The sequence below is a fragment of the Lepisosteus oculatus genome, chromosome 6 (genome assembly GCF_040954835.1).
Source record: "Lepisosteus oculatus isolate fLepOcu1 chromosome 6, fLepOcu1.hap2, whole genome shotgun sequence".
NCBI classification, from domain to species: Eukaryota; Metazoa; Chordata; class Actinopteri; order Semionotiformes; family Lepisosteidae; genus Lepisosteus; species Lepisosteus oculatus.
In genome coordinates, this window is record NC_090701.1 from 38,687,113 (window position 1) to 38,713,005 (window position 25,893).

Here is a 25,893-nt window from a genome sequence, read left to right on the forward strand (position 1 = left end):
TTTAACTAGATAATGTATAGCACCTCCATGTTTCTCTATTCTCTATGACTCAGCTTCGACAAAGTTTTTTCATTTCTTTTCCCAGTGGTTGTTGTAGGAAAAGCTGTATAACGAAAAACACAAATAACAGACAAATTGCACAATCTGTAGCTCCTTTGAATTATTTATATTGCTGGTGAAGCATTACATAGATCTGAAGGAAAAGAACAGAAAATACATTCACATAAAGAAAAGTATTTAGACTGACTGCTTCAAGACCGAACCTGACTTACAGTATGTAAACAGAAGCAAGACAAGACAAATCAGTGAATTTGGGCTTCAGTCAGAATCACATAGCACACTTTTGATAATATATCTTCATGCTCCACATCACGTAAATGTAGATATGCACAAACGTAAATATACGCATAATGTTCACTGCAATGTTTGTGTCAACCGATATACAAAGTTTGATCCTTATTTTTTATAGTTTAATTTGTTTTTTTGTGCCAGTTATTGTTCTATCAAAGTAGAAGTCATGTAAATCCTAAATCTAAAGCGCATACCAGTGATTCTTCACAATTTAGACAATTGGAAAATGCAAAAGCCGTGCTTTTTTTTTGTTGATCTTGCTCATTTCTAGTAAATGATTAGCACAGTCTGAATGATGGCTTTGATCTCTATGCATTTAAATGGAGCACCATTCTCCATTTTCCATTTTCTTACATTAAGACATGCACAGACAAATAAAGCATTAAACGCCACACTGACATCAATCTCAGATTCATATAAAGAATTGAGTTCTGCAGAGAAGAAAAAACATGATCACAGCACGAAACTGTGATCACTTTCTGGTTAGAAATTAGTTTAATTGGTCACACTTCATGTCTCTGTTGTAGGTATCTATGAACAATCTGTTGACATTATTAATCATGCATTAATCATATAAAGAGCTATAAAAAACTGTAACATATCCTATTAGGGTTGAAGTAAAATGTATAATTTAGGCTATGGTTGGGATTAAGACTAATATCCAATTAATCTACATTACAGATGGATTATCAACCTTATTGTCACTCTTAATGCTTTATTTCATTTATAAAGAAATTATAAATGTAATTTTTATAACCCAATCTAAAGTGATAAGGATAGATTTATTCGTTATTTGCCAATTGCCTCCATTCTATGCAACAGGTAGAATGAATGTAACTTTCTTCACATATTAATTATCCATATTGTAGAGTAGATGTACCGAGTGCTGCATTTTCCACCTAATTATTTTCAGTTTTGAAAAACTGCAAATTATGTCCTTGCAACCAACTTGCTCTTTGGCATAACAAAACAGAAATGCTTTTATATACTGCACATAAATATTCAGGACTTACCTTGAGTCAAAAGAGCAAATTGTAAAACTGATTAGCAAAGTCTAACAACATCATATTAATTTTCATGGCAATTTTTTTAATTTAGAAATGTAGAAAATGAGAGCTGAGCTGGAGAGTACCTTGAAGACCCTTTCCAATAGTATAAGAGTTACACTTCTCAAATTTATTGAGATAGTAGCTTACAACACACTAATAAATGTGTCAAATGTCAGTAATTTTCTTAATCTCTTTTCCTCTGTTAGTGACTACAGTACATGCAAGGGAGAGCAGAATTACAGTTGATCATCGCCAAGATACAGACTTCTGCAAAGCACTTAAGATTTTTAACTAGGGCTACAGATCTCTTGTATTATCTGTCATTACCTCTGAATCTATTGACTATTTGTATAGAATGATTGCTTCTACTTTTAGTGGATGCTTTTTTTTTCTTTTTGGAATAAAAAAATAGTTTTTATCTTTTTTTTATATCTCATAATAAAGTGAACTGACCTTTTTAGCACTTTATATATGCTATCCTATCGTGTGTGTGTCTCAGAGTGAAAGTAATCTCACAACACCACGTGACCTTTCATAGTACGATATTTTGTAGAAGGACATTATATCTTCTGATGGGCATTCGATTTGTGTATCTTATTGAGATATGAAAGGTGAAAGGTGGTTATTTAAAACAAATGACTTGTTAGTAGTCTCATGTATCCAAGTTTTATACATCTGAAGAAAGGTTTTTAAAACTTTTAATTGATTCAGATTGAAAATTCACACAGACCAGCCAATGTGAATGGGCAAATCATGGTTATTCATTGTGAAGCTTCTTGGAAAGTAGCTGTTTCACAGAATCTTAACAAGTATTCATTAGAAACTTCCTGATTGATATCGCACTTGAGGCACATTTCTAACATTTTTTTTAGTTGCTTCCTTTGCATTTTTTGTTTTCTCTACGAATATATGAACAATATAATAGCTCCAAATTGAGAATTTGGCATGCAGCCCATTATTAATCACTAACATTCTTCATTCTGAATCATCATGACACAGAATCTAATTGTATTTTTAAAAAATCCATTGTATTAATTGTGACAGCATGATTTGTACATTTCTGTTTCCAACTAATTGTCTTCTTACACGTGTGGATGTGTTTTGTGTGGTAATCATTATGTAGATGTTGTCATGTCATAATGTATCATATCATAAGAAGTATCAAAATTAAAAGTCCTTCAAGCAGGCAGTGAAGCTAATCACACATGGTTCTTACAAACTAACATGTTACTGGAGTAAAAGGTTTAAACGCATTTCTGGAAGCTGATTGTTTTTAAAATGTAATATTAAGTATATAAGTATATAGTATATATATATAAATATTTTTTCAAAGTTTCCTTCTCCTACATTCAGCAAAGCACTCGGCTACATTCAACAGCTTAGGGGAATTAGGATGCTTCTTTGCTGGTTAGGTGAGCATGCTCATTACTGTGAAACAATAGTTTAACAAATGCTCAATGCTGCAGGTATATTGCAGGGCAGACAATAACACGTTTGTTTTAGACCTGGTCTGGTGCAAGTGATCACATTACTCCTATCCTGGAGTCCTTGCAATGTCTTCCTGTCAAGTTTCATGTCGACTTCAAAATCCTCATGCTCACCTACAAGGCTTTGCACCTCAGTACCTGTCGGAGTTACTATACTGTTCAAATCTAGACTCTAAATTTCCTCTTTAGAAGAGCCTTTACTTCAGTAGTTCTGTTCTTTACCCCTCTGCTCCTACTGTATTAACTACCCCCATCTACTTTGTCCTCCCATTGTGTATTCTCATTGTGCATATATAGTATTTTTTTCGTTGTTGTTATCGTTCTGTAAAGCATTTAAGAAGCCACCTTTAAAGGCGCTATATTAAATAAAGTTTATTATCATCTTTTCCAAAGGCTTTTTGGATGTGCAAAATACGGCATCTTCACATTGTGAAGTGATTCAGTCCTCAGGATAGTCGGGATCCTCTCATTTCCATAAAATAAATGAGTATGATTTAGTCAATGTTTCTCTGGTTTCTCCATTGTCTGCATGTGTGTCTGGTATTCAAGATTTAATTAAGTTAGAAGCTATGTAAAAAAAAGATGGCACTGCAGATTCACCATCTGAAAAATGACTCAGTTACGTTCTAAAGTGTTAATCAAAGTGGCATTAATTCCAAAGTGAATTCAATTATTTTGTGTTAAGTTTAACTAACTTCTCATTTCTGTGAACACGGCTGTAACCCCTCAGTCTAAATTACATGCATAATTTAATTATGTATGTTGCATTTCGTCTGCAAAGTGATAAATAAGATTCATTTTTCTAGCAGCCCTTCTTCATTAGAAAGGAAGGGCATTTAGTTTGAGCCCTGTGACTGAGGTAGATTTAATAGCACCACAGTGGGAGTCCATAGCCGTACTTCAAAATAAATAAAGTAAAATCATACAAGTTGTGGTGTGGATGTATGTAGACTAAAACTGATTCTCAGAAACATTTTCTGATGTGATTAAATGTCTTTGATGGAGACTTACAGTATGAAAGTATATAAAAAATGATTATAGTATAAAACATGTCACAAGCAGTTGGATTTGCCAGGAGGTATGATAAAATCCATCTGACAATATTTTTAAATTTAATTCTTACAAAACTATTTTTAAACAAAAATAAATTGATATTTGTTTTGTATGTACAATTAATGATACACTCTTTCATAACATGAAATTATCATAGTGGACATTAAATCCAAATATATTCAATGCTTCTGGTATTTAAAACATAATCATTTTCAGATTATATTTTAACTATCATTGTGAATGCACGTGTTTTGTGTGTTTAAATAAATACACAGCTTGCTAAGCACGTTCTGAATAATTGCCAGGATAAATATTTCTTTTCCTGGCAATAATTATGTTCAATTGCAGCTAAACTGTTAGATTTACAGAAATTGTACTGAAATTGCAGAAAACAACTTTGCATTTCTAGCAGTGTTTAGAGGAAGTAAAGTAATTTCTGGTAATTTAACTTAGTACTGCCTGATAATTGTGAGCACATGGAAGCCTGTTTAAATTTCACCGTTTTTTTGTTAGTTATATATATTATATCTATGTACTGTATTTAATAGGTGTTAGTTTATGGCAGGAAGGAATAGCTTTTGAAAGTGACTATTTTTAGCTGCATCTCATTTCTGCTTCTGCAGACAGTGTGAAAAGTAAATTGATATAGAACTCAAGTGGACATGAGCACTACAAACTAACCATGATAACATACCTCTTCAGGCAGTCTCATATTATGTTAGACCTGAAGTCCTCTGTGAGCATCCGCCAGCTTTGTTTCCCTCAATGTAAGGGTGATGTTTTTATTTCACTGTTTCGATTCTTTGAGCCTGCACATTTAATTGATTACACATTTGTGGCATTGTACTGCATAAACTTAGTGGTCAACATGGTAATACCTTCATGTCCCAAATCTTTAGTGGATTTTAAGATGGTTTGGAAATTGAACAGCTCCATCTGAGTTTCAGTATGTATTCTGGCAAGAATGATAAAAGTAAAATCCCATTAACAAACTTGTTCTCGAAGTTGAAAAAATATTCTGAGCTCTTTTGATATGCTAGTTTTTATGGCTTTGCTTTCAAGAAGTGTAAAATTATACTGAGATTATACTATCTCATACATGAATAAGGAATTTCAATGCTTTTTTTCCAGTTCAGTGACATTACAGAGGGAGCCTTAAAGCATTTGTAATGCTTTGTAGTGCAATAATGAAATTATTTCTCTGTTTTATCTATATATATATTAATTAAAAGAAATGCCAAATTACAGTTTCTTTTCATATGATGCTTTCTTTGACTCAAAGGAAAGAGAAACAGCACAATAAATCAAAGTGTATAAAACCTTTCTAAATTGTCCCTAGCAATAAATGTTTGTTGATGTTTTTCTGAGTAATACTGTCCCACTTGACTTGTGTTTTTCTCTCTTTCCAAACAGGTAACTACCAGCTGTCTCCCACAGTGAACATGCCCCAGGATGACACTGTCATTATTGAAGATGATAGGCCACCTGTTCTCCCTGCTCACCTCTCCGACCAATCATCTTCGAGCTCCCATGATGACATGGGATTTGCAGCAGATGCTCCTGGTTCCTGGGCTAAAGAAATACAAGTTCAAAATGAGTGGTGAGACACAACCACAGTCTATTTGTGTTATTAATGGCTTTTTTCTCTCACTTTCTTTCATATCCATGTCCTTTTAAAGGATATTTTTACAATTGAATCTTGCTCACTTTTCTTCATACAGATTTATGTTGGGTTTTCAAAAGTGGTCTGAACATATTTGCATGCTATCTGCCCACATGTGAATATTGTTCCTGAAGACCTGTAATTTAAAAGACCGAAAGTGACAGCAAAATGTAATTTTATTCATGTGAATATTATGGTTATGATAATAGTAATAACTATGAGTAATTTAACATGCATTTAAATATACTATATTACATTTAAAATAACATTGCATTTAAACATGGAAAAACTGAATCCAGCACAATGTGAATTTCACCAACCAATTAAGTTTTATATCCTTATTAAATATAGTCCAGTTAATCCGAATGATCAAATGAATTCAATAAGGAAACAAGATCCCCCATAGCTATGTTTTTCTAAAAATCAATATGTATTAAGGTATTGATTAATTACATTGGAAACTACCTCCTTCCAAATTACAAATGTGCCTGTTTACATATTTTTGCAATCTGATACTAATTAGATTAGACATCTAACAGTCTTGTGATTATCTTAATTTGTTTCTCTTTAGTTTTAGGAGTGATTGGATTAACAATGATCTACTGTTCACATTTTAAGCATTTTCCCTTTTGGTGACAGTTGCTATCAGTACATGTCATTTTATGTCTGCATGCCACAGTTTTTTCCTAATTTTCCTAATTGTGTTCTTCCATTCTGCTCTGATCATTCTGTTAACATATATTGATTAGCAGTCTTGGAATGACAAGCTCAATTCCAGTATCTTCAGCCAGTTTGGTCTCTGACTTGGTCTCAGTTCCTGCAAAAACAGGACATGGCTTATTTTAGGGTTGTTTCTATGATTGTAGACCTACAGTATGTTTTTACTCTGCATGTTTCATTTAGTGCTTTATTATGGTATCATGTAGAATCAGCCTGATACTTTTAAGTAAATGTTATGTCACAATGAAGTCAATGCTGAAAATCCATTTGACATTTTTTACCATATCTGATGGAGGGAGTTATAAAAATCAGCAGAGATTGAGATGACTATCACACATTTTTGGGGCACAAAATGTCTGTGGTATATTGAAAACATTAACCAAGTTTCCATGGTAGTTATTTTCAGTGTTATGTTTCTACAAACCCAAGAAGTCTGGGAGTGATTTATAATATTAGGATCTTAAGTGTTATTTTTTTTCTTTTCTATTTTTATTCTGAAAGACAGTAGGAAGATTTTTTTTTTGTTCCTGTTCATTTTGATTTGGTTATCCAAGGTCGTATTAATCTGTAATCTGAAGTGTCATTGAACAGCACTGCAATATAATAGATGAGTTCCAGGGTACCTTCCTTTTATAGATAAGCAAACCACAAATAGAATGCCCTGTTGCCTTTTTTTAGTCTGTTTTCCATCTTTTTCTAGGAATACAGTATTCTCATCCCATATGTTATAAATGGCTTGTATTGTGCATGCTTTCTGTTCATTCAGTGTAGGAACTTTGTCACTGTGGATTAGGCCCCACCACATGCCATTACACATACAGAACAGGATTGCACAGTGTTGCTTCGCCTCAGGATATACTAAATTATTAATGTATCACCATCTTTACACTCACTCACTGAGACAGACACATAGAGCCACACACAGAATAATAACCATACTGAAATAAATGGATTTGGGTCAGCAGTACTCAAGTGCATTGGTTTAGTTGTTTATAATTAAGAGAGATGTAAAACAAGAAAGGTTACAAACAAGAGGGGGCCATTCGACCCATCTAGCTTATTTAGATGTTGGTAATTAATAAACCCAAGGATCTCATTATGAAAGAAACCTGGGTATCCGCTTTACCAACATAGCTGGAAGCTTGTTCCCAGCTCTCTCAACTATTTGGGTAGTGCCAAATAGTTGACAGTTGTCGTTACCTTGGAATATTTTAAATACTTGTATCAGGTCAACTCTGATTACAAAATGACAAAAGCATATTTCCTAATCTTGACATTATCAGCATATTTCACGACAAAACTTTTTCCATTTTAAATATGGTAACAAATGCTACTGCCCCATTCAGTGTTACTGTTTAGAACCTGGTGGAATTCACGCTGTGGGTGGTTATCGGAGGCTTTGACACCAGTGGTGTAAATGTTTACATCTACATATATTAACAAGTGTCGTGCGAGATCACAGGCCTGTTGACATTAGCCGATAGGAAGCTAATGACATTAAAACCAATTCCATGTGGCTACAAAAAGGAGGCTTCAGATTCTATTTTTCTGTATCTTTGTAGGACAGAAGTTTAACACTTTTGCTTCTGCTGATGTTTATATAGCAGGTTTTAACTCAAAAGATCCCAAAGTGCTTTGACACACAGGAGAGGACCCACTTATCCACCACTGAAGTGTAGCACCTGCCCGGGTAATGTGAGGTCCTCATTCTCATTGCCACTTGAGTGGGAAATTTCTTGACCAATTGAGTTAAATGAATGTAGGGCGGCATTTAGGCTAGATTGAGAAATCCTAACTCTGTACACTGGGTCTTTAATGGCCAAACAGTCAAGACATTATCACTAATATTTCATCTGAAAAACAGCACCTCTTACATCGCAGTGTCCCATCACCTTACTAGTTGGCTCTGGTTTAGAAATTCTGGCCCAAAGGGAAGAGCACAACCTAACAGTCCCCCACCAAACTGTTTTCTCGAAGATGTATTACATCCTGGTATTGACCCAGCCCAGCCTTGCTTAGCTTCTGACCAGATCAGGCTGGAAGATGATAATGCTGCTGTTTCCAGGAGATCCTGCACCTAAAGTTCTGCATCTCAGAAGGATATTTTTGCCTGTGTCTAGAATAAAATTAGGAAAAATCCAAAGTAATGACATTGTGCTTTCAGGTAAAGACAGAACTAAGAATTGGGTGAACTTGTCAACATCCATCCATTTTCTAATCACTTCTCCTGTTTAGGGTCACAGGGGGGGCTGGAGGCTATCCTGGCAAGCAGCAGGTGCAAGGCAGGGTACATTCTGGACATGATGCTAATCCATCACAGGGCAGACAAGCACAAACACAGACACACCAGGGCCAATTTACCCAGAATCTAGTTCACCTACCAGTATGTTTTTGGACTGAGAGAGGAAACTCATGTAAACCCAGGGAAAACGTACAAACACCTTGAAGGAAGCACCCCAGATCCAGATTTGAGCCCTCCCACGCCCGAGATACAAGGCAGCAATGCTAACTACTGCACTACCAAGGCTCCAACTTGTCAACATTCTTTAACTATATTTACTTTTCACACAAGATACCTTGACATTTTTTGCCTAATGCAGCCTGAGCACGGTTTCGTCTCAAATTCCAGTTTGTCTGGATGTCTGCTGTAAGTGAACAGTGAATGGAAAGCATAGACATCCCTTCAGTTAGCTGAGACTGTGCAAACCCTCAGAGGTCTGGGAATGCTAGCCAGGTCTCTGTCCTAGTGTGCTGTAAAAAAAGCTTGACTCCCAGATGGTTAAAAAGGAGTGATTGCAGGGTGGTCTTCACTCGTGAAGCATATTCCTGGTATTCTGCACAAAATCCCAGGCTGCTTCATGGCGTATTCCCTGCCAAATCTGCAGACAGGAACATCTGTTCATGACATCCCCTAACTGTATTTAATAATCTTTCAGTTTTGTGACTTATGTTTTAGATAAATGGCTGATCTTCTTCTTTTTTCTTCTTATTTCTTGACTTTTCGCTAAGTGCTCCCTGGCCACAGAAATGTAATTCAAAGTAATATCTCTGCACGGAATTTGAAATCAAAGACATTTTGTTTTGTGATGTTTTAAAAACAACAAATGTCACTACAAATACATTCTTTTTCATGTTTGTCTTTCAGAACATTACAAAATTACTGATTAAACATTTTTTCACGATAATGGTTATATCCATATCAGTTCATTATAGACACCATCATTGTGAGTTTACATATTTATTTCCCTTTCAATATATACTTCATGGTGCATTGGATAGTTCTTGACAGAATGAACAAAATGTTAACACATTAACAATGTGTATTCTGTTCATGGAGACTGAATGCTGACTTGACGCTTCATCCCATTTTCCACCCAGTGTTCTTTGTCTGAAGCAAAACAGTTTATTCGCCTGACTCCACAGGAAGTCGGAAGGGAGCTCACTCAGGAGTTTTATATATCCAGTCACCTGCATGAGAGCTGATGTGGACAGTATCAAAGAACATCGTCTGCTGCAGTCAAGAAAGGCTGGCAAAGTTTTTTAGTGTCTCACTGGGGGAAAAGTACCCATGGTGTTGGAGGAAGTGAAATTTATAGCCACCCTGAAGCCACAAGAAATGTTATCCCATTTCTCTACTTTCAGCAGCTCACAAGCTCATGAAAGTATACTCTCTTACTGGACCTCACTTCCATCTTTAAATCTTCCTGGCCCTGTTTTTCAACCTGGACATTTGTATTGCAACCAGTGCAGCTCTGCCTACTAACACCTGATATGGAGTTTTATTGCTTGATGATGATAGTTTGTCTTTTACCAACTGAACACTGCATGTCTGGGAATCAGTGTCATTTATGCTACAGCTTTGGGACTCCAGGCATGCTCACCTTTCCAGCTTCTGGGCAGCAATTACTTCTGCTGGACAATTGAAAACTGCATTAAACCGCAGCTGCATCCCAGACCATGTGGTAATGCTTCATTCAACTCAGAGAAGTTAAGCTTTGGATTCATTAGAAATGAAAAAGAATAAAAATCTCCCTCTGAGGAGATGTAGCTATTGGGAGGCACTGTTTTTGTTTAGCATGCAGTCGGATTCAGCAACTTACTGAAATGTGTTTCAATCCCTAATGATTTTAGTGTGAAAAAAGAGAATATCTTTTAATTTCAGTTTTGTGGATGTTGATATTTGATATGCTGATAATTGAGCCAATTGTAAATATCTGTAATTCTTGGCAAAGCAGTGAGGTTAAATACTTTTCTGTAAAACTTGTGTACTGAAACACTGTAGCAACATTTTCACACCCAACCTTTAATTATGCAGTGTTAACCACCTAATCTCTTTGAGTAGGCGCACGCAACACATAAGAACTGACATTTTCTTTTCATACTCAGTGTTACCTGCTGGGTTTGATTAAGCTGTCTCAACACATTTACAGTATGATAGAAAAGTCATTGTGAGTTTTTGTACATAAGTATATCCAACAAAGTTATATTCTTTCTTTTCTAATTGCCCTGCAATGATGTCATGGTTAAGTGAACAAAAAAGTTAAAGCACTCTCGAGATGTTGCTGTTAATAATATGGCATTGTGACAAAGAAAATTACTATGGCAATCCATTCAGTAATACCAGCTGAGTGTATTTATCCCTGATAAATTTGCTTTTATCTGCATATAAACTGTGTTGTTGGTAGCAGCATTGCAGTTCTGTTGAGTGGCTGACATTGCCAACATTACAGGTGAAAATGACAGGTGCTAGCATTGTTGGTGAAAATCTCACTGCACAGCTTTATGCTGATCGAAATGGTAGACGGTAGACCTGTGTCCCACCCATGTGCTTCAGAATATTTGCATATGACAAGAGACACTTGCAGCTTGCTGGGATCATCGTCATAAACTTTCTCGCTTTAATGCTGCACCTTAACCTGTTTAAATACCTTCAAAATGAGTTGGGTAGATAGGTGCTTCAGCTGGATAGATGCTTATTTCAACCCAAATGTTACTAATCCTGTAGTATAGTTAACGTTTATGGTCACCTTTCAACATCTGTCAGTTAAAAGTTACAACATCAGGGCAAGACCATTCTTGTGCGTGTACTGGTAGACACACGAGATTCCGATCTCATATAAACCTTATCCGACATGCACGCAGCCAATGATCTCTACTTCATCTGACATTTAAACTTCCTTGAGACAAATTTGTATAAATGATCTTGAATTAGAAATTATTCTGGAGTGTTAAAGTTTGTACAGGTTATAAATGTTAGATTTTTTTATCTTAGTTTCAGTCACATTACATTGTTATTGTTGGACTGTATAATCTTCCTCCCCAGAAATTTAAAAAGCTTGTAAGACATCTTTGTAGAATGACTCTATCCATCTAAAACTTTCTGAATGAATCCTGTAGATGTTTATGTTGAATATTTACCACCTCAAGAGTTTTACAGACCTTATATATACCACATAGCTCTGAAATATTTATCAAGTGTAATCTATGAAGAGATATTTAGTGTATATATATATAAGGTCTATTGGTACCAGATATTTGACATATATAAGGTTTAAAGAATACTTGTACTTTAACTATATGTACCGTAACAGATTGTTTTTAAAGGAAAGACCCTCCACAAATGCAGGTGTGTGTCTGATAACTCCTAGATGTTTATGTATTAAGGCACAGGACTTTTGTTCTTTTCCTTCCCCAAGAAAGTCTTATTTTGCATCTAAGACAATGCATAATCAAAATTGTCCTCCTTACAACGGAGATCATTTATAATGTGATTAAGTTTGATTTGTTTTTTTTATAAACCTAAGTTATATTGCTTATAATAAGTTATAAATGTCAACACATTTGAGTTGTGAGTTTAATCTGCGTTCTTTGAGTCAAAACTGATTAGCTGTCCCTCTATTTTTTTGGTAAGGAATCTAACTTGATGAAAAAAGAGGAAATTGTTTCTTGATCCCGTCTCATGCTGAGTTAGGTGTCACAGGGTAGAAGAATAATCCCACAGACAATTTTGACAGTCTGTCAAGTGGCAAGAAAATAGCCTTGGAGACATATACTGTACAATATAGCATCTCAAACTGAAAGATTCAGAGGGGTTCAGTTTTCACTGTGAATGCTTCCCTTTTGGTAATTACGATGAGATCCTTATTTTTTTATTGAGAGGTGAATAATTCTTGATTGTTATTTCTTGTTTTCTCTTTCAGTTTTTTTACTTAATAGACATTTTTTATACTTGTATGAAATTAGAATAAAAATCTTCTTTGACTTCGTAGTTTAAGACATATTTTTTAAGATTATTGTTCGTTGAGGAAGATTTTTTCAGCTATTTGGAAACGGTAAGGTTCTGAAATGTCCTTGGCTTACTTAACGTAAACAGATTTTTTCCTGGATTGCTCACCTGATGTATATGTCCTTACTATTTTGTTTTTTATTTTTACACTCACTGCAAAATAGGATAATGCTGCTAAGACGGGTGGTACATTATTAAGATCCTCTTCAAGCCTTGAAATCAGTGTTGGAAAAAACTTCAAATGTCTTTCAAAAATAATTGAAATAGTAATGATACATATCTATTACAGACTTCTTTTTAATCCTGATTCTTGCAGGATGATGGCATGGCAAATAGTATTGTTTCCTCGTTGCTCTTTTGTCCTGGGTTTGGTTCTGCCCTGGGGCACCTTCATTGTGGACTTTGTTTATTCTTCCTGTGTATGTGTGGGCTTTGTCTGGATGCTTTATTTTCCTTTTACATCTCAGATGCGTGCCGCTTAGATTAGTGTCTCCACCAATCCTACACTCACACTTAAGCAACAGGCTTCAGGTTGCTGTGAAGCTCAACAGGATGTTCTTATTTAACTGATGTTTTTGAATGGATTTCTCTTTTTTTTTATCCAGTATGAGGCCGGTTTAATGCCTGCAACACAGGTTAAGATGACTTGGAGGAAATTAGCAGAAGTGTTTTCTGTCTTCATTAGAGTTTTTGTTTTGGAGGGAATGCTGCTTACAGAACATAAGATCAAAACCACATGAAATGAGCTATGCTTCCAGCGAAACACTCAAATACATTTTAATTGTTCACAACTGGCTGCAGTATGTTTTTTTTTCAAGCTATGACTTGCAGCCAGTGGATCCATACTCATTTTGGAATTTATAACATTTCACAACAAGAAGAGAAAGAAAAAATATGGGTTTATGCATTTTGTACTGTACCCCTCAGAGATTCCGTACAGTATATGCTTAGTTCATAGAATTTCCTTATAATTTATTTTCTGCTCAGGTAAGTGAGCATTACCTGACCTCCAGAAATATGAATATCTCTAAGTTCATTTAGAGAGAATGTCAGGTACAATTAATACCACAAATTAAATAACAAGTGCTTAATCTGATTCTGTTTTACTAATGTTTTAAGTTTTGCTTTGCAACAAAAAGATTCATACCAAAGGATCATTTAAAATTGATACACATAAAATGTATTCTGTTCACATCTGAAACTGGTATAGAAGAAAGAACAAGGTTTCCCCACTGAATTATTAGAATTCACAAATGGTTGTCAAGGAGAGAATGGGTTTTACCACAGATACCGAAGAAGAGAAATGAAAATGGCTGCAAGACAGGCAGCACGTATCCACAAATAAGCACAAAAACTATTTTAATCAGTAATGCTAAGATAATTCAATAATTGGTTTGTACTTTGTGGAAAATTGGGCAGGTTAGGATTACGGTCATTTCTGGTCTACAAAAGAGTCTCTGATTTAAGGGAAGCTACTCATCCTTGTAAATACATGTTTTATTTAAACCTTTTCAAGTGTCAAGGAAGCTAAAAATATTGAGAGGTAACACTGTGACGTGAATGAATATACATCAGGGGAAAGAACATATCCTAACTCTTACAGGCATTACACTGCCTTGCAATTAATTATATTTGTAATGATAAATAGATTCAGAAGTAGAATTTCCTCTTCACAAGTATACAATAAGATACAGGTAGGACTCGTGCTTTTGCTTGCAGATGGTGGTATCCATAGTGGAGTAGGTGCATAATTGTGGACAACAGCTCCTCCAAATAATGGGACATCTGTTCCACATCACAAAAAATAGCTCTTGGCTTCTCCTTGCACAGAAAACAAGAAGCTCAATGGAAAATTTATTGTCCAAATAAACCAGGTTAAATGTCAAAATTTAAACATGGAGCTTTAATATTAGTGAGGTTGGAATGGGGTCAGATTTTTAAAGAATTGGCCTTATTGCCAACAAGGAACTTGAAGACTAGTTTGCTGACAGGAATTGTTTATTTTTTTACTTAAAAGGTTATCATTAGAGACATTTGTGTATGATGTAATAATCAGGAGCAAATGTGCTTCTCTGTTTTTTTTTAGGTTGCATTAAATTTTCTGCAGTTTATATTTATGAAAAATATATTCATGCCTTTTCATAATGGCTGATTGTACCATTTTGTGTTAAAATACAACATGATTGTAGTATCATTGGCAGGATTCATTTTATCATACCGTACATTTAGATGTGAAGTCCACTTTATTGAAATATTCATTGCCCTAAAGGAGAGTTGTTCTTGCATGCTTTTTGTCCAGCCGTTTTAATGTAAGAAAAATCTATGCTTTTGAGCACACCATCTGCAGTTGTCTTATTGATTGCCAGGTAGACCATTTTGATAAATATTCTGCATTATAAATCATTAATGTCTCCCTATTTATCAGCATCCCAATAATTTCACTCAGCATTGCTGCTTAATATTTAGTCTCAACCCTAATGGACTGGATAATGATCGATTTAATTTTGGCATCCATGTCATCATACCACACATAATGCTACGCCTCAAGTAGACATCCAGGAGCAGATGCAGCTTGCTTCACAGACTAAATGGCTCAAAGCCAAAGAGTATTTGCTCATCATGTACATTATAATAATACAGCAGAGCACTCCCGATGAGAGGTTTAGTCTCAAAATTCAAGTGAAACAGATTCTTAACTATTTTTGGAAAAAGTCCCAACAAGAGCAAATAGGCGCAGGAAAAGGTGCAGGTATCATTGTCAGCAGAGACCTTCTTTGCTTTGTTTCACATCTCATGCCACACCATATAGCGTTTTATCTGACACATTGTCTCCCTGCAAGGTTTTAAAACACCTAACCTGTTTATGCTGTGGTACTGAAAAGTTTCCATCATTTTTTTTTTTCTGGAAACCTTCATTCCAAGTCTCCGCTGTGAATATATCCAGGCGTTATGTAGTTTGTTGTTTATAGTTTATAAGCTGTGCCAGCCATAGAGGATGCATCTTGATTCAGTATCCCGTTTGCTGTAAGAATCTCCCTGGCTCCTGGTATTTGGATGAGTGGAATCCATGTTGTGCTCTTCAGCTATGATCCCTGTGACTGGCTGACTACCAATGTGATCTCATCTCGAGCATCTATTTCGGGCCCCTAGTTTACTCTGAATTTCTGATTTTTGCGTTTTGTAATTTCTGAGATAAAGACAAGCCCTCCTTCGCTCTCTTCATGCGTTTGGAGTCCAGCTACTGTAGGCAACAATCATTGGTCACAAAGTAGGGAGTGAATGGAGAAATGTGATTCATTTTTCTCTCCTTTTTAATATGATTGGCAAAAAGTGTCATTAATAATATGTTTGGTTTTTCTTGTGAATTCTAATCTGTTACATTTACATTACACATTACATTTCTTTTTTTTAAGTGTAGTGTTCAAAATTTTGCTGCTAACAATAGTAGTAAAGTACAGAAAGCAGGTTTTGATGTGTTACAAAGTTGAAAACATTGCTTTTCACTCCATTTGTTTAAAACCAAGTGGCCATGCTAGATTGCATGGAGTTAAAAGGACTTTAAAAACAGACAGACAATAAGGACTAATATCAGGTTCACTGCTGCTGTTTCCTAGGATAACCTTATTCACCTTGTTCTCAGAACTACTGACGATGATATAACAAGCAAATTAATCGGGCAAATTTGTCAGAAATAAATGCACAGTGCTGTAGGTCAAAATTGGAGATTTGTTTTGCTTAGAAATTCAATGACAATATGTGCAGCAGGTTTCCTCATAGTAAAATGACTACACAGATAACTTCCCAGCTTCTTTCCTTTGCTAACACTGCAATATTTGATTAATCGAAGTACACTGTGTATTAAAATAACAGCTAATGTAAACAGATGGGGTTTTCAGTTGTTTCTTTTATGCATGTGGCTGTCAGATGTGTTTAAAACAAGGAGGGGGGCTGAGAAAACGCACATGCTGTGTCACTCAGGGCACAGTGCTTCACCTCTTTGAGTGAGTTTGGAGTGCAGTTCCAGTGTTTGCTGGGGAACGATTCAAACTGACACACTTCAAACTCCTCAAGTCAACACAGCAGCCACCCAGCTGTTTCCAAGTTTCGCATTTAAAACCCTTTTCTCTAGTTTTCAAGGCTGAAGGTAAAATTGTATCATGCTGAAATTGTTTTGGGTCCGATATTGATGATGATGACGTACTCCCCAATATTGAGAACCACAATTTCATTCCAGTTGATCGCTTTAAATGCCTGTTTTTTTCTCCTCCTTCTGACAGCTGGTTTGTTTTAGTCCTGTAGGTGGCTATTTGTTCTTCCGTATATCTGTCAGCTTGAGTTAAGTCATTACATATTTTAAAATGCTGGATAAAGCACCATTGGGATGCAAGACAGTAGGCACAAATGGTTTAAAAAATGTTTGAAAGCTGTGTGGTGTTAAAAACAATTGCTAACCAACAGTGGAGCATTGAAATGTGTTACTATCCCAAGAGTCTTTATGATTTTGTTTGAGAACATAGGCTTTTTGATCAATCTATAACAGCTTCCAGGGATACAAGTGGTGTTTGTTTCTAATAAAGGTCAGCATCAAATAAACATCATTGTTTATTGCAAAACAAATGCATTTAACTCGGAGCGCCAGAAGGTTCTGTGACTGTTTTGTGACAGCACTGAGATTCGGAGGTGGGGGGAAACCATTCCTTTCTGGAGCTCAGAGATTCGTTTTTCATACAGTACTTTTTAAACAACTGTTATTTAAACATGCCTCTGTGTCCTTGTCTAGATATGTTGGCTACCTTCCTTTGGGGCAGATTTATAATGAATACACAAGACAAATATTTCACTTTGGTGAAACACTAACAAAAATAAATAATCTTTTAATAATCTGTTATTCTAAAAATATCCCTTCCTGTAACTTTTCCAATCTCTTAGGGGAAACAATTTCTATCTTTCTAGTGAAATCCCAACATAAGAAGTTTAGTTTATAGGAATTGTTTTATTCATTTAATTGTTAATGATTGCAGTTAAGCATTTATTTTGAAATTATAATGTACCTAACAATGAATTGGTGTATATTTTTTTAGTTCTACAATTATATTATAAGCATAGGATATATTTTTTGTCTCAAAACAAACAGCTTCACAAAATTCACTAAATAAAGTTCAGTGTTAACACTGAATGCTTTTTTTAAACAAAAAGAAAGTGGATAGTTTGTCTTAGAATTTTCTTTTAATTCCATTGAAACATATCTAGCAAATTCATTTGAGGAGTGCTGAATAGTAAAATGTGCAAGGCATACTGCGGTGTTCATGACACAGCTGGGCACAGTTCAGGGGCATGAAGGCCACAGGTTGTGTTTTTCACAGTGTTTTTTTTTCCTTCTTCCTTATCAGTATACAGTATGCGATCTGTAGCCATGAACCATACAAACAGCCAAATGACTAAATGGACTGGGATTAAGAAACTGGAGTGTGAATGAACTCAGGCTTGACAAGTGTGAACCCTAGCAAGTGCAAGCACCAGGATGAGTCTGGTCCTTTACCTTTTTGACTATACTGTAGACTTTCAATGGCTCTGCATATAACAAGTCATACAAACACAGTTTGTTTTAACTGTTTACAAGAAAATCTCTCTTACACCGTCAAACTAAAAGGTGACCTGTCAAGTTACAATTCATAAGATTAGCATTTCAATACGTACTGCATAGAAGTGCATTTATCTAAGATTTTAATTTCTCTGTGCAAATTGCAAAGTTAGTATTGTTTAGTTGCAGTTGTATACAAGTGATTTCCATTGTCTAGTTCCTTTGGCCTTTTTTGAATAAATGTAAGACAGAAGGTGGAAAGATAAAAACCCATCTTTGCTCCTGACCGCATTACAGGTGTTCTGTCTGCAACAGCTGTGGCCCAGAACCGCCCCCTGACACAGCATTAATTAACATTAAGTTGTGTGTCAGAGCAATCATTGTGCTAATGGACTGGGAATTTAAGTTAATCAAAAGAATGTTCCTAAAAAAAAATTTTCAACAGAAGAAATCTTTTCATACTCTTGAAGTCATGTACTAGGTTTCCATCATGTTGCAAATTAAGAAATAATGAAGAAATGCTTTATTATATCCTTTTAAGATGCTTACTGTACCTTTCAATAGTCAAAGCAGCAGTGTAGCTTCTTTGTCTCAAAATACATAAAGCATAATTAGCTGCCTCTTTAGATGGTTCTATGTTCTAATATAGTGAGATGGCCTGAGCTAATTAATGCTCACATTCTCTTAACTCATAAGCTTAGAAAATAAGGTCCATATAATAAGCGAATGTTATTTCTTCTTGCCTTTTTTCATCAAGCTAATTTATTATTTTTCTGTGCAGAATGAATCTTGTAAACTATTCAGATTAACTGGCTATTTGTATGTATGTTTATGTATATCAAAAATGAATTCAGGAGTTTTTTTTTACACAAATATTTGTGGGAGTCTGGAACAAGCTAACCAGCTGTGCTTTTGAAACCAGTACACCCCTGGCTTCTTTAAAGAAACAAGTGGGTGAAATCCTTGGATCAGTCAGCTAGTAATGTAACAGTGCACAAGAACAGCCACATTGAATGGCCTCCTGTTGTTTATAACCCTTCGACAATCATCATTAACTGTATGTGTGGATCTAAGATTTGGAAAGCTGTATTTGGAGTTAAAGAGAGTAGTCCAGACACACAAAAGTTACTAAAATATAATGTGAAAGCCTTGCAGGGATCACTTGTTTCCTTCCTTGAGGTTTTTCCCATGTTTGAGTACCCCCTGCTTGTGGTTCACTTGAGCTTTTAGCCTCTTCAGAGTGCCTCCTCACTTTCACAGGTCCTCTAATTTGAAATGTTTTGCTCGGTTTCCCTTGCAGCTCTTTGAGTCCTGATGTTGACCCAGACAATGCCTTCCAGAGAGAGGGATTTGGACGGCAGAGCATGTCGGAGAAACGGACCAAGCAATTTGGAGATGCCAGTCAGCTGGAGTTCATTAAGACACGGAAGTCAAAAAGCATGGATTTAGGTACTGACTAAGGAGACCCTGAAATGTTCTTTAACTTGCTTTTCCTTTAAGCCTTTATTTAATAAGTGTAATTTTATCATTTTAGTTTACAGGACAAAGTATAAATCTGCATTTGGGTGGGGAAAAGTTACGTTACTTTTGTTTCCTTAGAAGGAGAGAGGTATTAAACAGATGTATTCTAGGTTAGTGCTTTGATAAACAGCAAATCTGTAAATTACTAGTACTTCAGTTCTCAGAAGAAGACCTCAGTCTTGACAGACTTCCAGATAAATATAACTTATTGTAGTTAAGATCTGATCCTCTAGAGATATTTTCTTCAGGATGGAAGGACTCTGCATTAGCTCTTCTGCTTGTGCACTTGGGCTCCAGTTTGATATTCTTATCACCATGCTTTGCCCTTTTATCTGAAGAGTGACTGCATGCTGTCAATACTTCACCCAGGTGGAAAGCACTTGTCAGATTCCTGTTTTGAGAAAGGTGTGCTTAAGTTTATACACTGTACTGAATTTTATTGAGCAGACCTTGAGAATGCAAGGCTGCGAAACATCCTTTTAGTTTATCGATTCAGTGTCTGATATTCCGTGAGACTTTGAACAGTACTCAAAATAGAATTTTCCCATTTTGTGTATGACCATTTTCTAAAATGTTAAAATTTCTTTTATTGGGCTCTCTTCCTAGTTTTACTTGAAATTATGATCCTTATGTCAAGATCAAAGCTCTCAGAGTAGAACTCCAACTCAAGTAGTACTTCTGAATTAAAATGAAGCAACATGCTCATAAAGCTGTAAAAGGGTATGGGATCTGAATTAACTTCAAATCCAAAATAGGCAAAATCATTGCCAGATGCTGTTTTACCCAATACCGAACACGATTTTCCTTCAGGTCCTTAACATGCACTGGAAAGAATCTTGGTTTCAAATCTCATCCACAGTGTGGCACTTCCCTTGGCACATTCCCCAGTGTTTTTATATACCAGGACACTGGCATGGGACTTGTTTAAAGACAAACACGCCACAGCAATACCTCCATCTGCATCCCGTCAAAGTGCAACCAAGGCTAACCAGGCTTACCTTTTCAGAATGAAGAAATGGCAGCACGACCTCTGGAAGCAATGCAGATGTTTTGTTTTCCCTCCCATACAGTATATTTACCCACTGTATTCATTTACACTGATGATTAACTCGAATTTCAGTATGTGTAGTGCCCCCAGACACTCTGTTCATATAAAGCATAAAGCATATATTGTGGAATGCTGCTTTTATTTATTGGAACAGAACAGATTCTTGATGTGTTAATCATCTTCATCTTTGAATAGGTTTTTTATGGAAAAAATAATTTAACGCAACGTTTACTTTTAAGGCAGTTATACAAATAGAAATGAAGTATTAAATTCACCGTGGGATTTTATTTTTTGGCGGTGTACCAGAAGAGCAGGACATAAATTAAACATACTGTTAACTACAATTTGTATACAGTGTGTGTGGGTTGCTCCAAATAGACATATGGATAACTTTTCAGATTCTTGAAGATCCTAAGGGACAAAAGGTACTTTGAGAGGAGGTGTAGGGCAAGTAGAGAGAGATGAAAGGCAGAGAGAGGAGGAAAGAAAGGTGAGGGCTCAGGTGGAGAACAGAATGAAGTGCAGACTGAAAACAACTGACAAGAGCAGAGGTTATGAGGGTCTTTATACTTAAAACTATAATCTTAAAACCTTAGGCATTCTCTGATTAATTAAAAAGCTGAGTCTTTCAGGTTTTATACTTCATATTTCATTGTACATAATGGTGTACATAATGGTGATATTCTGTAAAATATACTGTTTGAACTTTTCCAGTTTGCAATGTGTGGTAATTAATGAAAAAAGAAAATGTGTTAAGTTATATTTCCTAACCATGGAAAATTTTGTATAGTTTAATTTTGAATAAGTTTTAAAAGTAAAAGAAGGCATTACAATATGTATGCTCTGGCCAGGTTATATGACTTGGATATGAGACAACCATTCCAGACTATTCTGTTGTGAGGCTCAATTAAAATGTTGTCCTTACCATAAAATGTAGCATAACATCTTGTCAGTCTTGAGGGTAAAATTTTAAGTTTATTTCTTACAAATTCAAGCTCAATACAGCTGTTTACATTCAGTTTGAGAATTCAGAAGTAATCGGTGAAATGGGATTTTTCTTTTTTTGTGATGTTTTCTCCTTCTGGTTTTGTGCTCTGTCTGGAATGAGCTGTGTGAATTTTAAGACAGTATTAATTGGATCAGCACAATATTGCACTGAGTGGTCCAGCTGTTTAAAATGCTTTTTTCTGGAGGGGGTCGTTCCATTCAGGCACAAAAGCAAGATGAAAAAAATTCACAATGCTTTGGCTGAAAGTAATATTCTAACATATAATAATATACCTTTGAATGATTGACAGTTCTGCATGATGTTTAATATCTCTTCACCTCTATTTTTTTCTCCATGTGATTTGACTGCCTTCCATTTTAAAACTGATTTGCATGAAGTCCGATTACTGTGAAGTGACTTGTAATACTAAAAGAATCAATAATGTTGAAAGAAAGCATGTGGAATGTTGGTACTAACCAAGGTAATTGTTTATGCCTTTTAACAGTAGCTGATGAGATTAACCTCAGTCCTCGGTCAGAGAACAACACAGGTAAGGTTTACAATAACAGCTGCACACATACTGAGAACCCTGAATTAAGAAAGGGAAATGTGGAGTTCTGATTGCGGAACTGCATGTGAAATTATTTGTTATGGACTTTCAGATGTGTTTCCTAATCACGCTAATGTAATTACTCATTCTGGTTCACAAGTACTGACCTTCACCCTTCCCAAACCAACCTTCACTTGTATGCAGGTTACAGCTCTTTCTGCTTTATCATCTCAGTGAAAAACATGTTTTACAGTTGCGTAGCTAGAGATATTTCTGGTGTGCAGTCTGAGGTTAGTAGTATAGTACAAAAGGAACATGGAGAGATTTATTTGGGAAAACCGGTTTGGTTAGACATTGAATTTATTAGACAGAGGCACTGCATCTTATCAACTAGTATGCAAAAAAGGCATTCTGAATATTGGACATGTAAACCTGAGAAAGATGGCTCAGTTGAAAGCACACAAACCAAACAATTGCACAAACCTTTTCTATTTCCAAAAGATAACACTTGCATTATGCTTACAACGGAACAAATAATAGGTTTATTCCATGCTGAAAAAAGAAGAAAGAGAACACAACGTTTCGGCCGTGGAGCCTTCTTCACACCTGAAGAAGGCTCCACGGCCGAAACGTTGTGTTTTCTTTCTTCTTTTTTTCAGCATGGAATAAACCTATTACTTGTTCCTTTGCAGCCTATGCATGCTGACGCAGCTACCCACCTGAACTACTTATGCTTACAACACTGTTTATATGATTACCTCCTAATAAACTGTTTGCTTAGTATACTATGTGGTGAATTGTTCAATAATTGCTATGTAATATATACATATACTGTATAGAGAAAGTCCTTATAAAAATTGAGTTTTCTTAAGAGAGTTCATATAAATAGTATTATATTCAGGCGTTCTGCCTGAAATGTTGTTAACAAAGGGCCATGTTTATGAAAACCGCATGTACAATGACACTTGTTTTATGTCCACCTGTCTATAAGCCATAATAACAGAAATAAGTATTTTCACAATAAAAAAGATGGTAAACTAAATGAAAGGAATTTTAATCTCCTGTAGTGATCTAAAATCAGGGTGTTAACTGCACTCTGCGCACATCTCCACCCTTGGCAATATTTCTGGTGGTTAAGCCCATGTTACTGTAAAATGGAGAAATGTCAAAATGGTTGATCCAAAATTTCACTTTCTAGAAGAGTAAAAGTGTCATTAAGAAATTTCTTACCAAATAATAATTATAAACATTGAATGAGCCTTGGAGAGCCTGGACATTATGAACATAGGGCCTTACGTGTAATTCAGCAATGCAGAGTTGAAAAAGTAAAAACTGTATTGTGGGAATAACAGTACATACGTCTGTATAAAAAGATTAAAGAGGTGGAGTGGAAAGCAGTCTGTTTCAAGATTTGAAGAATGAGATCAATTGCCAGACTAGAAACTTTTTTTTAAATCTTGGTCTCTTCCAAAATTTAGAGTAGGATTAGATTAAGAGAAGTAAGATTTGTACTTCGAAAGCCAGCAGCATTGTTTAGTATTGAAGGAAATGGACTGAATCCACCTCCAATTAGTTCTGTAAAGTAATAATAATAATTATAATTGCTTACACTTATATAGTGCTTTTCTGGACACTCCACTCAAAGTGCTTTACAGGTAATGGGGACTCCCCTCCACCACCACCAGTGTGCAGCCCCACCTGGAAGATGCGACAGCAGCCATAGTGCACCAGAATGCTCACCACACACCAGCTATTAGTGGGGAGGAGAACAGAGTGATGAAGCCAATTCATTTTTTTCAAAAACCTTTTCCATAATTTGCAACCTTACAGTGAAAAATCGGCCTTCAGTATATCAAATAGGACTTTCAAAGTCAATTTAAATATAGATATAGTATATGTATATAGTGTGTATGCTTACCTAATGAAATGGAACCAAAAACATTAATGGTCACTGCTGGGCAATTAGATGATTCGGACAAATGTATATCAGTATGCATTACAAGTTAATCCTCACAACTTGGACGGTAGGCCATCAAAGCTGTACATATCTTCTTGATTGTTAGTGAAACAGGGATAATGTTATGGAAGTGCAAAGATTCAGTGTCCCTGCTGACTGCAGGCCAGGTTAGCTCAAAATGGCTATTGTAACACAGCTCAAGAGACTACCAAAGGCAGCTTTGTAGCCTAATTCCCCATTTAGCAGTTTGTTTAAACTGCTAGCATGCTGAATAAATTACATGTAATAAAGCCACCTTCATACACGAGCCTTTACATGCATGGCTTCATTATGAAAAATGGTCTCAGAAGCACAATTTTTGCAGGACTGATTATAATATTGCTGCTGTTTTAATAATAAGGTGTTTTGATTTATTAAAGCAGTTTAGCATTTCACCTTACAAATTTAATTGTAATCGGTGTTTTCCAATTTTGCTTACTCGTTGCCTTTGGTTAATCTAAATTAAGAAAATAGCTGTATCCTTAAAGAAGTGTGAAGTCATATGTTTGCAGAAGAAAGAGATTCTTTATTAAAAATGAGAAGAGCATTGTACTATGCGTATGTGTATGGTAGACATGATATACAGCAATCGAACTCCTGGTGTAGCAAAGCACAACTGAATCTCCCCAGTCACTCCAGTGAATTGAAGGTGAAGAAGATTAAGTCCAGGCTGCAGCTTCACAGTGATTCACCAACTAATCACAGTCACCAAATTTGATGTTATCATTTCCAAAGCAATTACAGAAAATAAGAATATTTGGATGTTGTATAGAAGATGGAATTTCTATTCGTAGAACTCCAGCTTCTTCACAGACTAAATCTGAATGACTGGCAAGAAGCAATACCAGAACTGTCAAAGAAAGTCTTTCTTATCATCTTGATTTTTGTGTCAAGTAATATGCAATTTAAGGTTGTATTATGCTTTATATTTGTGATATTTCCTTGCAGTTTTGTTTGAAATCAAGAATACTTTTAGTTAGTTGTGTGAGCATCTCTGGAATTCATCAGTTTTGTATTATCTTAATGAGATCCCTGGCATCTGTCTTTCCTTGTCTCTGAAATTCCATGCTTTTAGTTTTTTTGTTTAAATTTTATCAGTTTTGTATGATAACACTCATCTGTAATCAAAACACTTTGAGCTTCCTGAGCAATTTCCAGTAAATCGCAAGTAAATTTTAAGGCTGGCTAGGCTGCTAAGCTTCAGTAACACTTAGGCACTGTCAAAAGTTCATTCTCTTTCTTTTCCAGATGAAATCTGTAAGAGGTTTTGGCTATATTTATGTGACAAGATTATCAGCCAGAAAATAGTTGTAATATGATTTTTCCACAGTACACAGTGGGAGAAATGTTGCATACACCCCCTTTCAAGTGTATAAGTACTGAAAGCCTGTGTATTACTGTGACAGTGGCTGAAAAACCTTATAGAGACCTGTTTCCCACCAAGTAAATTCAATTGCAAAACACAAAAGGCAGTAAATAGTTTGGCTCACCTCCTCTATTTGGACTAACAGGAAAGCTGTGAACCATCACAGACACAGCCCTTGCAGTAACTCCCATGGGAAATGAAACTTGGATCCTCTGAGGTTAAAGTTGAAGACAT

General features: G+C 35.6%; 1 protein-coding gene across 5 annotated transcripts in view; it reads left to right on the forward strand.

Moving 5' to 3' along the window:
* pard3aa (par-3 family cell polarity regulator alpha, a) overlaps nucleotides 1-25,893 on the forward strand; it is a 428,925-nt gene that overhangs the window by 265,431 nt on the left and 137,601 nt on the right. For 3 of the 5 annotated variants that reach the window (XM_015338942.2, XM_006642876.3, XM_015338940.2), the window contains 3 exons: nucleotides 5,354-5,540; nucleotides 19,491-19,639; nucleotides 22,253-22,297. In XM_015338942.2, the coding sequence (XP_015194428.2) occupies nucleotides 5,354-5,540; nucleotides 19,491-19,639; nucleotides 22,253-22,297 (381 nt within the window). The remainder of the gene's footprint in view (nucleotides 1-5,353; nucleotides 5,541-19,490; nucleotides 19,640-22,252; nucleotides 22,298-25,893) is intronic. The other 2 variants (XM_015338941.2, XM_015338944.2) reach the window with 1 other exon arrangement.